Raw genomic sequence first — 16235 nt, 5'->3', positions numbered from 1 at the left:
ACATCAATATGTTTAGCTAAATCTCGTTCAATATAGAGTGTCAAACAATCGGCAAGAAAGTCATCCTCCATTTTATTGCGAAGTGCCGTCTTCACATGCTTCATTGCTGAAAAAGCCCGCTCAGTAGTGGCAGTAGACACAGGTAATGTCAAAACAAGATGAATCAATCTAGTCAACATAACATAAACACTTGACCGTCCACTCTCGGTCAATTGCTGACACAACTCAACAAGTGTAGAAACCTTTAAATTCTACATCACATCAAGTTTATAATGTATCAATTCATACTCCAAAGCAACAATTTCTTGATCTGTGAAATCTCCAGGATAAAACTTCTTCGCAAGCTTGCAAATATCATCACTGTTAAATGAGTCAAATGAATTTTTAGGATCTAAAGCTGTACTAAGAGAAAGAAGTTCCACCGATGACTCATTGAACCGAGTATTTAACTCCATCAAAATGAAATCTATTGCTGCATTAAAAACATCAAAGTGGTAATGATGTTCTATTGTAGTTTGCCGACAGGAACGTCCAATCTTATATAGACAATCAAGGTCAGGTACATCAATTTCATTTCTTGAGCAAAAAACTTTAACTTCCTGAAGAAATTCATTCCACCCACATTCTCTAAATTCTTGAAGGCAAGTTTTGGTAGTAGTGACAAATGTGATAGCAGTCAAAATGTCTTGAGATTTTCTTTGAAGAATTTGACAAAGAGTATCTGTTGTTCTCATAATTTTATGCATTAAGTGCAAAATAAACACAAATTCAAAGCTTGCCATGTTTCTGTAAATCCCCCGAACTTCAGCCTTAACTCTTCCATTTGGAGAATAATCACTGAGAACTTCAAAAACTTTGCAAGTTGCAGTGTACATACCTATCAAGCTTTTTACCGAATCATAGTGAGAACTCCAACGAGTAGCTCCTGCTCGTTGCAAGTTACCAATCTGGTTTGCACCACTTCCAGAATCACGTTCTCCAATTGACAACATATACTCAATTTCATTTCTCTGTACAGTATGTAATTCAGCAATGCGCTTAGTAGAAGAAGTGACAATATTAACAATATTGTCCAAATGAGAAAAGAATTCCCAAATAACACTAACATCCTTAGCTGCAGAAACCAATGTCAGTTGTAAACGATGTGCAAAACAGTGGACATAGTATGCATAGAGACAATCTTTGAGAAATAATGCTTGAAGTCCATTCCACGCTCCACGCATATTGCTAGCACCATCATATCCTTGGCCTCTGATTTTCTTAACATGGAGATCATGATGAACAAGAACATTTGATATCTCATTTTTCAAATTCATTGAGGTAGTGTCAGTAACACTTTTGATGGCAAAAAATCTTTCTGTCAAAATCCCATGATTGTTCACAAACCTCAATATAATGGCCATTTGCTCTCGTTTAGATATATCTCGGGCTTCATCAACAAGAATACAGAAGTATTTATCTCCAACTTCTTCACGAACCATCTGTCGTACTCTATTGGTCATAATATGTAAAATCTCTTTCTGAATTTCTGGAGCGATATATTGGGTATTTTTTGGATCATTCTCAAGCACAACTTCATCAATTTCTATATTCATTTTTGCAAAAGCCTTCACCAATTCAAGAAAATTTCCACGATTAGATGAAGATAGAGATTCATCGTTACCTCTAAAAGCACAACCTTGAAGTGCTAGCCAACGAACAGCTACAATTGAGGTGCTCAAACGCAGACGATTTTTCTCTTTTTCCTCTTTAGATTGTGCATGCATCACTTTATCAATATGTTGTGAGGGCCTCATCAAATTTTCGGCCCTTCTCTCACACATAGTATGAGGTGAAGAAGCTGCAGAACCAATATGGGCAAGAAAAACACATGTTTTTCCTTGGTTTACCCTTTTCCAATTGTCAAATCCTTCATTGACCAATGCCGAGATATTAGATGAATTAACATCATTCAGGAAAAGAAAACAATAGAAACAATATGCCTTATTTGTTGAAGGCGAATACTCCAACCAATAAAATTTCTGAAACCATTTTTTCTGAAAACGACGATTCTGGCTTCCAAATTTTGTACCTGGATACTCCAACATATCTGGTTGATAAGGCCCCATATTTAGATATAAACGTCTTATCTCATCTCGTACATTAACATGATATTCACATATCTGTTTTCTTTTTCTTGGATCTCGTTCAATAAAAGTAGACGAAGACTGATGATCGTCTCTAGGAGAGGAACATGAAGGAATTTGGATATTGGGAAATAGAAGACTTTCACTAGATTGATGTTGCATTGTAAGGACCGTAGGAATTGAAGTATCTTCACTAGCTTGACGATCTCTCTTCTTAAAGAAAGAGGATAAAAAAGTGGGCTGGGCCCAGTACAGCCCTAGAATACATCCGTCTCTGATTGCATTCGAATATATTGATTGAGTTTAAATGTTACTAAAAACAATATTAAAAATCATATATTATTTATTTATAAATTTTTAATAATAAATATTTTTTTTCAAAACATAAAAAAACATTTATTACATGAAAATTTTGATTAAAAAATTAATTATTTTAAACATTTTAAAAATAATTATAATAAATTTTTAATTAAATAATAATATCGATTTATTAACCATCAATATACTAAAAATTCATGATGACATTCTTCGTTAAAAGGTTGAAAATCATAATATTATATAAAAAATTTTATAGTCATTTAATATTTTAGAGAGTGAAGAACGAAATAAATAAAAATAACACAAAACCCAAGCTATAACCGAAATTAATAAAATAATACGATCAATGTAAAAATTTAAAGGAGTTTTATTTTGCACTCAAATTTTTAAACATACACTTCATACCCTAATTTGTCCTCAAATAATTTTTAAAAATATTGATATAAATATACAATATCTTTTATCTATTTTTCTTTTATTAAATATAAGATATATTAAAAAAAATTTTAGTATGAAGTTTTAGACGAGAACTTAACATATTAACAACAATTTTACTATTATATATAGATACGATCAGTTCGTTCTTTTACTTTTTACCAAGTCAAATAATTATTGAAGTAAATTGTACAAATAACGTATAAAAATCGCTCAATATGTTCAATCAATTTTCAAAATGAAAAAGCAGGCACTTGTAACATGTGATCTACCTATCTAATCTAAATTAAAAAATGTACTTATCTGTACTATTTTATTAAATTTGAGACCCTTAGAGTAACTAATTTTGGTGTCATTGTCTGTTTTGATAATTATTTATATTAATAAAATGTTAAAATTTTCACGTAAGTTAGATGTAGTTTAGTGGATAGAATCATTGTTTCTTGGAGTTTAGGTCATATGTTCAATTTTCATTGAGGTCATTTTTTATTCTTTTATTTTTCGATTTATTTTTTAATTTATATATCAAAATTACAGTGTAGTCCCTCGCTATTCTTTGTAATTATATTTTGATCCTCATTTTTTTATTCTTACATTTTTCAATTTATTTTTTAATTTATATATCAAAATTACAGTGCAGTCCATTGCTATTTCTTATAATTATATTTTGATCCTCATTTAAATATAAATCAAATGGATTATAAAAAATATTATACAAGCACGCAACACGTGCGTCGGTGCATTAATATTGCTTAAATTTTTTCCCCTCATACTACACCTAAACTTATTGATAAAAGTAAACTATAATTACTTAATCAAAACTATAATTACTTAATCAATAACTTACATTCTATTTGAGCTCAATTGATGAGTCACAAAGTATCCTTCAAATCGATTGTTGATCGACAGATTGCGGTTAATTTCAAGGCCACATTTCTCAATTTTCAATAATTGACATTGTCTAAATATTTATCTGAAATATGAGCCCTATCTTTGGGTTGGAAATCTATTTTTCCCTGTATTATCACACAATATTATATTACAATACAAAAATATATTTCTTATACTTTTCATGAGAGGACAAGGAGAACTAACCACGTTTTAACGTGCGTGTGACGTATCAAATTTGCCTCAAATGCACCCAAATTCACATTCACAGAAGCAACCAACTGCAAAGCTGTAACTCCCAGATTCAACCGTTGTTGGCTGAGAACCGATCGGCGTTAGCAAAGTTTTCGAAACACACAGGAGAAAAAACGTCAAATCTTCGTTGTGGTGGATAGATCCAGGAAACATCGTGAACTGCCGAGCAATCGGAAATCATCTTCCTCCGGTGGCCATCGGCTGAGAAGTCGGAGTTTGACGAGTTTTCGATTCCGCAAACGATCTAGAAGGTTGTATGCGGAAAACTTTAAATCTTCATCGTGTAGATGGATCCAGGAAACTCACGATGAAGATCTACCGCCGACTAATCGGAAATCGATGATGGTTGAGAAGAGAAATCGGAATTTTATGCGCATTTTTTCGATGGAAGGTTCCTATTCTCCTTTGAGTGTGGTTTTCTATGGAAATCGCATGAGAGATGTGACGCCAACCTATATTATATTATATGCCACCTCGATTTTCACTTGTTTATAGATACAAATATATTTATAACATTAAATTGTGGGTCCCACCGGAAACTTTCTTATATTTGATTTCCCGTCATGCCCTTGCAAATTTTTTGTAGTTTTTTTGAAATTATTATTTCGAAATTTTAAATAGTATGAAATTACATTTTTTAAAAAAGAATCTGATTTAATATTTTTTTTAAAAGTCGAAATGACTTTTCAGTTTATTTTTTTTCATTTAGCGTATCGGACAGATATGGCTCATTCAAAATTAAAACGTGAGGTAGTAAATTTGGGTAGAAATATGATTTTATTAATGATTAATTTATTCAAGAAATGAACAAATAAATAGGTATTTAATATATTCTTTGTCGGGAAACCAAAATATCATGGTAAGATAGTTTCTTTTTATTGTTATAAATGGTTGTTTGTGAAAATGTTATATTCGAGAGTTGAAGTAAAAGAAACCAGTGTTATCAGCAGGGTCGGACCTTTTATGAAGCCAATGAGGCCACCGTCTCAAGGTTCGGTTCTTGAAGAGGTCCAATATATATATTTTGAGTTGATGATATGTTGAAATAAATTTTTTCTGGCCCAGTATTAAATAAAAAGAAAAGTAATCTGATTATTTTGTTATTTATAATTGATCAAACTCGATCTTTTCTTCAAGTTCGATTTGAACATTTTAAATAATATCAAGAGACTTTGAGGCATTTGTTAAGTTTGAAGAAGTTAACAAGTTAGTCTTTAACTAGCTTGAAGAACTATTGTATATAACTTCAACAATTTTTTTAGATGCTACAATGTTTGACAAAACTGAATGATTTATTATCAAATAATTATATTATCTATAAGATTTGGTTAACTATCCTAGTATCAATTGCATAAATAAAAAGAAGCTTATTGAAGTTGAAATTAATAAATACTTATTTTCGATCAATAATATCACAAAATAGACTAAATAGCTAGCTATGTTGTTAATTGACAAAGAAATGATCTGAAAACTGTATTATACAAATTTGATATATATTTTTTCTTCTAAAATAGCTAGACAATTATTATTTATGTAATTAATTCAAATATTTATTGACTTGTTTTTTTATGTGATATATTGTTTCTAGTGTATTTATTGTATTTATGATTTATTAACTGAATTTTAGAATTATTTATAGCAAGAAGAGAAAATATTTTTAAATTTTCGCTTAAGGCCTCATCAAACACAAATACGGCTCTAATTATCATAAATGATTAAATAGAATTATAACAACAAAATACATTTGTAAATGATAATTATCCTACTTTGCAGTTCTTTACTCTGTCCATTTCATATTTATAATTATCGATCAAAATATATGTGTGATATGCACATATTATGTATATAATAAATTACCGACAATATTTTTAATATTTTTAAAAAATCAGATATCTTTTATCATTAATTGAAAACGGATGATTTATTAAGTGTATGATGATAAATTACTAATTTTAATGATGAAAATATAATATTTTATCAAGTAATAAATTAAAAAGTGGGTAATATTGAAATCCTGAGAAGGCAATATGGTAATTTCAGTGGCCACACTTGGGGAAGGTTTAACACTTCCAAGGGTTCCTTCAAAGTCGCGACACGTCACCATATAAGCAAATTTTCTTCACATTCACGTCTTCCGAGTCCACGTCACCCTCACTACGGGCCCCACCTGCTGGCTTTTAAAAACCCTAAATTCACACCACATGCGGCCCAAATTCACTCCAAACCCAAATGCGTTTACCCACTACATCGTGCGCTCAGTATCTGGCCACGTGTCGTCGAGACCTGATCTCAAGCGTCGATGACAGATGTCCCGGTCAACCCCCCAAGCCAGCCAACAAAATTAACTGTACCCTTGGATCAATATCTCAAGGGGATCCAACGGTCCAGAATCTGCCCGAAACACTAACGGGCAGATCTCACCGCCTTTAAGAAGCGCCCTCCTCTCATCATGTTCCTCGCTCAATCTACAAACCCTAAGCACCATATTAGCTACGTTTCTGTACTTGCGACGCCTTTGTTCAGAATTTCGCCGACAAAAAGCTTGATTCTTTGCTTGTGGCGATTCGGTTCGAAGGTTTACGATTGAAGAATTCGGCGATTCGATACATGATTTTCGGGGAAATCGTCGCCGGAGAGTTGGTGTGGCTGAGCACCGCCGTCGGTGCGATTTATGGCGTCTGCCGTGTTAGCAAGTCAGAATGATTCGAGCTGGGCCCCCATGGGGAAGATTCCTTGCTCTAATCCTCACCTAGATTCTAACCCTAACCCGAACCCTAAGAAAAAGCAGAAACAATTCCACCACCCCGCCCTGAACGACGCCATATGTGTCGCCCGTCACCAGAATGTGAACGTTGATTGCCCCGCGGTCACGCAGGCTGTCTCCGACGATGCTTACTCTTTCAATCAGACTTCCACTAGCCGTAACGCTTTCAATTACGGCAGCTATTTGACGTTCAATGTCGCCTCCTACACGAAGTCCGAGATTCTAGGCCTCCGTAGACGATTTTCCTCTGAGTTGGATCTGGTTCGAGATTTGCGAGATCGAATTGATTCGGGTCAATTTGGCTTTTCGAGAAACCCAAGATCTCAGGCAAAATCGAAGAAGGTACCCGGAAACAAGCCCTCCAGTGGTCCTGTTGCTTCTGTTAAGGATTCTTCGAGATTGAGCAATGGGTTTGATCTACGTAATGGTGGCCTGGATAAAACCATCGATTTCGGTGGTCTCATGAAGGAATGCAAGCAGATTCTGACGAAATTAATGAAGCAGAAATGTGGGTGGGTTTTCAAAGCGCCCGTGGATGCAGTGGCGTTGGGACTTCACGATTATCATCTGATTGTCAAGTGCCCAATGGATTTAGGTACTGTTAAAGCTAATTTATCGAAGAATCTGTATCCTACCCCAAATGAATTTGCTGCGGATGTGAGGTTGACTTTCAACAATGCTCTGTTGTATAACCCGAAGGCGGATCCTGTCAATGGCATGGCGGAGCAGATGCTGGCAAAGTTTGAGGAAATTTTTAAGCCAATACAAGATAAAATTGATAGTTTTTCTAATCAACATAGAGTGAGGGAGTCTCGAGAATTTAGTGTTAACCAAGAAAGGTACGTTGGTGGCATTGAAGATTTACAGGGCAGTTCGTGGAACAATCATAATCATATTCTTGCCTCTTCTCCAGTAAGAGGGAAGAAGACGAAACCAAAAGCGAGTCCAGTTCAGACGTCGCATGTTGGCAAGAAGAAAGAAAGATTGCAAATGCCAATGCAAGCGCATTCAAGTGCCTCTACCGCGTCGAATCCTCCTCCCCCATCTTCGAACCATTTGCCAACGCTGGACAGAAATCCTTCTCCTCCGGCAGCGCTTTCTCAACCAGTTAAAGATCCCAAAGGTGCAAGAGGAGGACCGGGGACAGTCAAGCAGCCAAAACCCCGAGCGAAGGATCAAAATAAGAGGGAGATGAGTATGGAAGAAAAACAGAAGCTTGGAATTGGATTGCAGAGTTTGCCTCAAGAAAAGATGCCCCAACTGGTTCACATTATCAGGAAGAGGAATGAACATTTGGCTCAGGATGGTGATGAAATTGAGCTTGACATTGAAGCCCTTGATACTGAGACACTTTGGGAACTCGACCGCTTTGTGACCAACTGGAAGAAGCTGGTGAGTAAAACCAAGCGACAAGCACTGATGATGAATAATAATTCTGTTGCTGAAGTTGCTCCATCTACACCAGTTGCTGAGTTGGAAATGGTAATGCTTAATTCACAAATTTTATAGTTGGCAGGATTTCCACGTTTTCCCATTTATTTATCTGTTTGTCAAAATTAGTTTTCTTTTGTGCTATGATTAGTAACTAGGTTGCTAATTTTTTTCAGGGAGCTATGGATGATGAGAATGACGGATCAGGAAAGAAGTTGAAAGAACACGACGATGAAGATGTTGACATTGATGATGATATGCCAGTCGCTAGCTTTCCTCCTGTGGAGATTGAGAAAGATGAAGGGGCTGGTGTCGGAATTGGTGTCGGAATTGATCAAGATGATCGAGCCAATGCCAGCAGTGGTTCAAGCAGTTCCAGCAGCTCGAGCAGTGATTCCTCATCTTCCAGTGGTACTGATACTGATTCTTGCGTTTCTACATTGTGTTGAGGAATTTGTTGCTTGGAATTGCAGATAAACAAAAAGGAAATGTTCATAGACATGGCTCATTAGTTTGAGCTTCCTTTTACAGATTCTGATTCAGGGAGTTCTTCTGGAAGTGACTCCGATGCAGATGATGCTCAGTCCTGACAAATGTTAATGCATCCTGCTATGGACTAGGAAACGGCTCTCCTCTTTGTTATTATAAATTCAGATGTTCATTGATGAGGTATATGTCTAAGGCATTATTGTACCTAGTTTTTTCCATCCAACTACTCTAGGCCTTGGTCAGTTGCCTAAAATGTGAATTGATTCTTGCAGGTAACTAAGGTTGAGCTGATTTCTGGTTCTTTGTGTTTTCTTATCCTATTTTGGAGATGGGGTGGTTCTTGGGATGATATGCAAACCTTTGTTTTGAGGCTGAGTGTCTCGGAAGGTATTAGTTTTTAGTGAAAAGATTAGGGAAAACTAAGAGAATGAATGTAAATAGTTGATGAAATACCATGTACTTCTTACCACAGAAGTGTAGAAACCAGATTTTTTTTGTTGTCTCAAATTATTGCAAAGAAGTTCGTATTTTTTTGAACACTGTGAGCTAATTTGAAGAAAGTAGAATTTTCTTTTGCAACAAAAAGAGTAGATTACTGGCAATGTGGAGGGACAAGCATGTGTTTGCCAGGTCGATAACGGTGGAGAAATGATGGTATCAGTGGGGGCCAGCTGATTATTTTTCATTCATTAGAATTAAGTTAAAGATGTGATAGATTTGTTTCTTAAACCAAATTTGAGGATGGCTTTTATAGTCATGCTCATCCCAATATTATTTAAACCAAAATACGCAATTTTAACACCTTTTGGAATTTGTCAGAACCGAGGAGGCTATGTTTTGCGGGGACATTTTTTGCTTTTGACTTGACAAAACTAGATCTTGGAATGGGGGGATGAATCTCTCAACTCAAAATCCTATGAGCTACTAGTCTCTCACGACGTCTTCGTACACCTTGACATCAGAAAGTTGGATATTGAGGACAGCGCATGCGAAGTATTGACAAATCTATTGTTGTATTAATGCCATCCTTCTGAACATATTGATGTATTAATCTGGGAAAGTGCAAAAATTAGAGCTGTTCACTTTTGTCGGATAACCAAAGATTCCACACAATTGTAAACATGGCTTAATTTTGAAAATGTTTCGAGACAGCGACCGACTAGAAGTGAGATGACACCACCACCTTCTATGATACATATTTTTCATGTTAAGAATCATACATTTGTTGAGGAACCAATTGACAATACATGGGGGAATATGATACTTCTCGGCCCTACAACGCATATAATAAATAATCTTATTATTATCGTGAAGAATAAACATATTTCGTTGGGGATTGAACACTAGAATTGTTCTTTTCACGAAGTCCACAATAATGACAGACAAATCATAAACAAGATTAAACAAAAGTAACATTTTCCATATGTTATGTTTTATCTAATGGGTTCTTAAAACTCGACTAAATAATCACACCTTTTACAAGTTAAATAAATTATCTCCACTTAAGATCGTATAGATCTAGTGCACAGGTTTCAAATTTCTAGTAGAAAAAGAAAAGCTAAAGATTGAAGGGATTGGCAACGAAAATTTACGTACACAAGCTCATTCTGACTGCAGTCCTGTCATGTTGGTAAAGGCGGGCTTGATCAAATGGCATAGCTTGGGAAGATTGGCCTTTTTGACATATGCTTTAAGAGTATAGAAGAAGAGGTTTAGCACTCAGACACCAAATCAAGCTTCACCTAGCCGAAACTTTGATTTAGCACTGCAGTATTATTCCAAAAGGAAACCTAAACAGCCCCAGCAGTCCACTAACCAGGATGGAGAAAATTTCGAAGCAGCAGTTGGATGTGTAAGTACCTCACAGCATGCAATTACTTGTATCCATGCTTAGACCACAATTTCGTTCCTATAACAGGGGAACACTTAGAGATCAACTATACATATAAAATGTTAACAGTTTCAAGCAGCATGTATGAAAGAGAGAGACGCATTTGTGAGTATCAAAGCCTACTTTCTTGGAGGTCTGTCGATACCATCAAAGTTTTAACTATTGTTGTATATAAATCAAATAAAAGGAGGCTACAAGAAGTCAACTCTCAAAATCCATCCCAATAAAAACAGAATCGAAGAAAGATAAAGCAAAGAAAAAATGTTTTAGGGAAAGAAAATTCTAGGGTAGACATGTAAAAAGTAATAAATTTATCTGATGGCTTCTAACTTTTGATTGATTTATTTAATTTCTGTATATCACCAAGACAAAATAGTTGTACACTTGACGTATCATCCTGATACTTTTTTTAAAAATTTCCTTTATCCATGTGTACATGCCTGTATCCATGCATCACCAATAAGAAGGTGCTATTGTGCAAAAACAATTCAGGTTGGGAATTATGGGATTTTCTGCCCTCGTAATTCAAACTTGAAATTTACCTCAACTTATTGATGATTACTGCGGTGAAAAAGCCACTTATTATACTCATCCATGCGAATAATAAACGAGCTGGAACTTGGCAAACCCCCTCCACCATATGCCTGCATGAGTTTGCATGTGCAAAATAGTTTATTCTGAAAAATAATTCTGGGGACTGATTCAAACCTCTAGTAGGGAAAATGTAACAAGCAGAATTCGTTAGTTACTTTGTTTCGATCCTAACCTTGGCAATTTCAGAAGTATCTGTACTGCTGTCTGTAGTTCTTAGGCACATTTTTAGATTATTGCGCTGCATGTATATCACAGCTCCAATAGGCCTGTGTTATCAGGGGACACATTAAGAATGATAATAAATTCACAACTAAGAAACAACACAGCTTTTGCAGCAAGGACCACAGTTCATCGAGTGGCAATACTGCTATTCAAATGTATGTTGGTACACTCTTAGTTTTGAAAATCTGAGTCTAATAAACTTTAGCAAAGAAAGTTGCCAAATAAATGGTTATTTGTTCGTCAGGAAGTGAATGCAATAACATTTGCACACAAATATAGCATAACATGGAGATTAAAAGGAGAGAGAATTAACCGAGAAAAAAAGGATCAAAGTAAATCACCTTAGCCCAGCAGCTACACTCCTTTTACTCAGTTCCTTCCCAATTTCATCACTCAATTCTGAATTTCCATCAGCTCTAAATCCCTAACAGTGATAAATACTAGCTTAAGAATTCAAAGAAAGATGCCAGACAATTAAGCAAAATTCATTGTTCAATTTTCTAGCGCCTCATGTGAACAATAAAAAAGTACCTAAGTATGAAATCTATCATTAGACCATGAACTAGAACTAACTGAAGCACATGATGACAATAAGAAAATTACTTAAGGATGCTTACCAAGCACTCCCCATAAAAACCTCTTCCTAACTGCACTCTCAAAACCTTTTGCAGCAGCATATTTGCATCACTCTTTCGATGTAAAAGATAGGCCTTCCCCTTCTTGATTAAGTCCGAAGCGCTAATCTCCATCAACTATTCATGTAAACAAGTAAAGCAAATTAAATTAAATACAATCAAAAGCACGAAAAAAAAAAGATGGCAACATTAAGTTTACCCCAAAACTCCTTTTAGCATCAATTGTCAGGTGCAATGCTACAAATGATTAGTTAAATGACTGTTTTACTAACAATTCTATTAAATGAACCCTCAAAGAACAATGGTAAATCTAGAACTTGTCTGAAATGAATATTCTTTTCTGACCGAAATTCAATTTAACCTGTTGATACATCCACGGATTACTCATGCAGTTCAATTTCGAGCGCCAGTCCCTTAGTCCAATTTTAAATGCTTGAGTATCAGGCAGCCTCCACTTACGCAGATCCTCATCTTCTATGTATTTAAGCACTATCTCCATCTGCTGTCGTTCTTCAGGATTTAGAAGGGACATGGTATTATCCTTTTTGGGGTATTGAACACAAAAACATTAGTATAAAAATGTATACAGTGCACCCTTCGACTAAGCATTCTACAAATTTTTTGTTTTTGGAAGCCGATTTAATTAAGAAGACAGCATCGGCTACAGCTAATAAAAATTATCTGGCTTGAGCACTTTCACTTACAGTATCTGATCTCGTCTCCATAAGTGAAGCAGAGAAATATTCATATGCAGCAGTGGAGCAACTCTTCTCAATATTGACATGAAATGTGAGGTTTGAATCCAAGTATTCCCTTGATGAAATTCTAGAGAGCGCTGATTGGCGATGATCAAATGCAATAAGCCTACAAGTAAATATTGGTGATTCAGTCAACGATCAAGTACATAATCTACAATTTTACTAAACGAGTAAAGGTTTAAAATTCTGAAGATGTGCTGCTTACTTGGATGATGTTCGCTTCGAAAGTTCAAAAGCAAAACCTTTTGGACCAATAAAATCTAAAAAATAGCATGTCTTCAATCCTTCAATGCATATATCTTCAACTCTAAGGAAAATGAATAAATAACCAGAATGAAGGGGAAAGATAAAGATATGAAGCGTGCTCGTAAAATGAGGGATGGAAAGCATTTATAAATCAATATGGTAACTACCAGTTAAAACAATTTAGACAGCTGACAACAAACTTCAACATTTGCACACTTTAAATGTGTTCTAATAGATAAACACACACAATATTCAGTAGCGCTCAATGCATCTCAAACCCAAGAAATAAGGAAATTTCAGAGAGAATAATTTGCATCACCCACCTTTACGCCAGCAACATGAATGCCATACATAAACAGAAAATATTCATAAAGGTGCATTATTAGAATAATACAGCTTATGTATAACAAAAAGTCATTGACAGATTTATGAGTGTGTTGATGCACCAACACAATTTAACCTGCTGGACCAAAAACAAGTGATCATGTAACAGTTCTAAGAGTTGAAAGTAGAAATTATGACACTGTGTGGTGATTGTCGCTCTGCGAGTGAGCATTACTCTGAAGAAGTGAAGAATGAAGGAGCGGAGTTCAGAGAGCATTTCAAAGGAAAGGAGGAGAGACTTGATCAAGGAAATGGATTTTCATTATTATTCATCATCCTAACAAATGCGTACAATTGTTGTGTTCAGAGGCATTAAGTATCTATATTTTTACAATGACTAAAACGTTTACAATAACTAATTGATCGAACTAGACAGAACATATATGAAAAAAAACTTATTTATAGAACATGCATGATACAGAGAAAAGGACCAGTCGAGCAGGAATATATCAATGTAACAAAATAATATAATGTGGGGACTTCAATCTCTTCAAAATAGCTCAGGAAAATATATTTTGTATCCCTCCGCCCACTGCAAGATTTTCCCCTTAAACAGCAAATTATTGAGTTAATTTACATCTTAAGTTCATGATTAATTCTGTTAGGGTATAATTTCTAAAACAGTGTTGTAAAACTGAAAACAAAACGCTTGAGTTGTAACTAGTTATATTTTTCCTTGTACTATGCTTTCTGGATCAGAGATGAGGAAGACTAGAGATCCACATAGGAGAAGACTCAACCAATCGGTAAGAAGATTTCCTGCATGAGTTATAGTTGAGATGGTGGTGATGATTATGGATAAGGGAATCAAGGTTTCAGCAAAGACCTTGGAAAACAAAGACAGATCGGCAAAGGTCGAAGCTAGTGAAAAAATCCAACAAATATACGAAAAAAGTGTTCTATGGCTTAGTGTTGCTACACGAAGAGTTCTGGTAAAGTGAAGTATTTATGGTAAAGTATTAATGTAGATAGAATCCAGATTAGCCGTTGAAGCACTAAAAAGAGGATAAAACTGAAGAATGCAATCCTCTCCACCGAATTTACTAATTTATCATGTCAAAAGAATTTCAGCAAGGATGTTGGTCCAGAATGTTCTGAATAGTAACATTACAATTTTCGAAGGAAATGAACATTAAAGAGTCATGTCGTGAATGAGCTAGAAGACATACATATGATTAACGCTGCAAACCCGTACATTTACCACTACGGATAGGGATGTAAACAATTAAAACCAAGCCAAACAGTATCAGGCTTGAACTTGGCTCGTTTAAGATTGATAGAGGAGCTCGAGCTCGATTCGATCTTTTATCATCAGACTCGAGCTCGATTTGTCTTGAAATTATTAAGCTCGCGAAAAGCTCGAGCTCGGCTTGTTAAAAGCTCGTTTATCATGTTAATCAAGCCAAATTCGAGAGTCGAGACATTGTTTCAGAGTCGAGACATGATAGAATACACGCAAAAGAATCAAATCATTCAAGCAATCTAAGATCAAACCGAAAACCCCACTTGATTTTAAGCACAAAACTAATGCATAGCTGAATGTCAAACGGCTTAGAAACTTAACTCCTTCTGTGAGTAGTTATATAAGGAATTTAAGAATCAGTCACATTCTTATTGTATAGACGCAAGTGATTATGGTGTTATTGTGTTCACTGTAAGCATTTCACAGTCACACTATAATAAAAAACCTAAGTTAAATCAAAAGTCGAATGGTTAATAGTTGCAAATTGTAAAAGTAATCAAATCTTGTAACTCCAGAGAGCTCGGTAAAAATTTGAAGAGAACTCTTTGCTGTTTTAAGAAATTTCACTTCACAGTTTCCATTAATGCATGTACTTAAAACTGCACAATTTCATCTAATCGTTTTTAGTACTAACATAGATTTTATAGAGTCACTTTGATTGTTATCAACTCAATTTTCGACAACATGGCTACGCTATGCTGCTCCTGGAACAGTGACTTGGAAAATTACAACATAAAATTCTTCCTATATGTATTTCCATCATGACAAATTTGTTATTGACGAAATGCCAAGTCCTCATCTGCAGTCGTCCTTCCAAATCCTCCAGTCCATATTCGTCAATTCTCCCTTAAACCAATCAAGGTGAAGTTCGAAAAGATAAAAAAAAAAACGCATTTTTCTCAGCTCAAGATGCCAACGAAGTTGATTAGAGCATACCTGAATGGTATCACGGAAGAAAAGGGCAAAATGAGGCAAGGGAGGTTGAGTCGACTATGGTAGAGGTGCGCAAAGAGTGCCCCATACGCCCCCGAGAAAGATGGGTAATTGTATAAGACCAAGTTCGGTGTTCTGGCTTCCGACGCATTGCGTAGGGATTCTAGCGCTGCGTCTGATCGGAAATTTCGAACGAGCACAGAATATGGGACTGGGAAGAGCAAAGTATCGACACGCCGGTGAAAGGGGAGCATTTAATTGCACGCCAGAGGTTGGAACGTTAAGCGGCGGCGGCTTTTATCACGTTCGAACGAACCCGATCGCATGTTTTGAGTAGGGGTGTGCACAGCTCGGATTTTTCGGGTTAAGGTAGTTTGGGTCGGGTATCCGATTTGATTTAATGTTTTTATTATATGAACCTCACTTTATGCATTTTTTTTTTCAAAATATAAAAGAATATTTTCAAATATTCAATATACAACGTGTGAACTTTAGTAACATAATTTAAATTTTTAAATCGTAAAAAAAAATAACATTTGTCGTATAAAATTTGAAATCTGCATAAAATTGGATAATATAAAATATAATAAAATAATAATAATGAATTCCAAAATTCTTCAAGT

At 35.3% G+C, this 16235-nt stretch overlaps 3 protein-coding genes across 7 annotated transcripts; 1 reads left to right on the top strand and 2 right to left on the bottom strand.

Annotated features, from left to right (window-relative positions):
• Positions 1-251: 251 nt before the first annotated feature.
• Positions 252-2108, bottom strand: LOC142554741 (uncharacterized). The gene is made up of 2 exons (XM_075665418.1): positions 2072-2108; positions 252-1909 (listed from the first exon to the last, which is right to left on the bottom strand). Exons 1-2 carry the CDS (start codon positions 2106-2108, stop codon positions 252-254), a joined length of 1695 nt encoding a protein of 564 aa, XP_075521533.1.
• Positions 2109-6471: 4363 nt separating this feature from the next.
• Positions 6472-9239, top strand: LOC142554049 (transcription factor GTE2-like). Its single transcript, XM_075664661.1, has 4 exons — positions 6472-8268; positions 8394-8628; positions 8749-8886; positions 8979-9239. Exons 1-3 carry the CDS (start codon positions 6694-6696, stop codon positions 8805-8807), a joined length of 1869 nt encoding a protein of 622 aa, XP_075520776.1. The 5' UTR covers positions 6472-6693; the 3' UTR covers positions 8808-8886; positions 8979-9239.
• Positions 9014-15974, bottom strand: LOC142554050 (uncharacterized). Of its 5 annotated transcripts, none has more exons than XR_012822079.1 (10): positions 15616-15973; positions 13012-13113; positions 12753-12912; positions 12410-12589; positions 12031-12165; positions 11755-11837; positions 11364-11457; positions 11140-11241; positions 10523-10615; positions 10033-10448 (listed from the first exon to the last, which is right to left on the bottom strand). XR_012822079.1 is itself a non-coding variant. In XM_075664663.1 (9 exons), exons 1-8 carry the CDS (start codon positions 15864-15866, stop codon positions 11146-11148), a joined length of 1101 nt encoding a protein of 366 aa, XP_075520778.1. In that variant the 5' UTR covers positions 15867-15974; the 3' UTR covers positions 9014-9979; positions 11140-11145. The 5 variants fall into 5 exon arrangements, 3 of the variants coding, with proteins under 3 accessions (XP_075520778.1, XP_075520777.1, XP_075520779.1); XR_012822080.1 differs by having other exon boundaries at positions 10567-10615; XM_075664663.1 differs by lacking the exons at positions 10033-10448; positions 10523-10615 and adding an exon at positions 9014-9979 and having other exon boundaries at positions 15616-15974.
• Positions 15975-16235: the final 261 nt, after the last annotated feature.

The sequence above is a fragment of the Primulina tabacum genome, chromosome 8, assembly GCF_025594145.1.
Source record: "Primulina tabacum isolate GXHZ01 chromosome 8, ASM2559414v2, whole genome shotgun sequence".
NCBI lineage: Eukaryota > Viridiplantae > Streptophyta > Magnoliopsida > Lamiales > Gesneriaceae > Primulina > Primulina tabacum.
This window is presented reverse-complemented; position numbering and strand designations above follow the sequence as displayed.

Excerpts from the sequence above, each read along its gene's own strand:
- LOC142554741 (XM_075665418.1), bottom strand. The coding sequence starts at position 2,108 with ATGGGGCCTTATCAACCAGATATGTTGGAGTATCCAG. Across the intron at positions 1,910-2,071 it reads AGATATGTTGGAGTATCCAG|GATTTGACAATTGGAAAAGG; the intron begins GTACAAAATTTG and ends TGGTCAATGAAG.
- LOC142554049 (XM_075664661.1), top strand. The coding sequence starts at position 6,694 with ATGGCGTCTGCCGTGTTAGCAAGTCAGAATGATTCGAGCTGGGCCCCC. Across the intron at positions 8,269-8,393 it reads CAGTTGCTGAGTTGGAAATG|GGAGCTATGGATGATGAGAA; the intron begins GTAATGCTTAAT and ends AATTTTTTTCAG. Across the intron at positions 8,629-8,748 it reads TGATTCCTCATCTTCCAGTG|ATTCTGATTCAGGGAGTTCT; the intron begins GTACTGATACTG and ends TTCCTTTTACAG.
- LOC142554050 (XM_075664663.1), bottom strand. The coding sequence starts at position 15,866 with ATGCTCCCCTTTCACCGGCGTGTCGATACTTTGCTCTTCCCAGTCCCA. Across the intron at positions 12,590-12,752 it reads TGGAGACGAGATCAGATACT|GATAATACCATGTCCCTTCT; the intron begins GTAAGTGAAAGT and ends TACCCCAAAAAG. Across the intron at positions 11,838-12,030 it reads GTTTTTATGGGGAGTGCTTG|GGATTTAGAGCTGATGGAAA; the intron begins GTAAGCATCCTT and ends TATCACTGTTAG.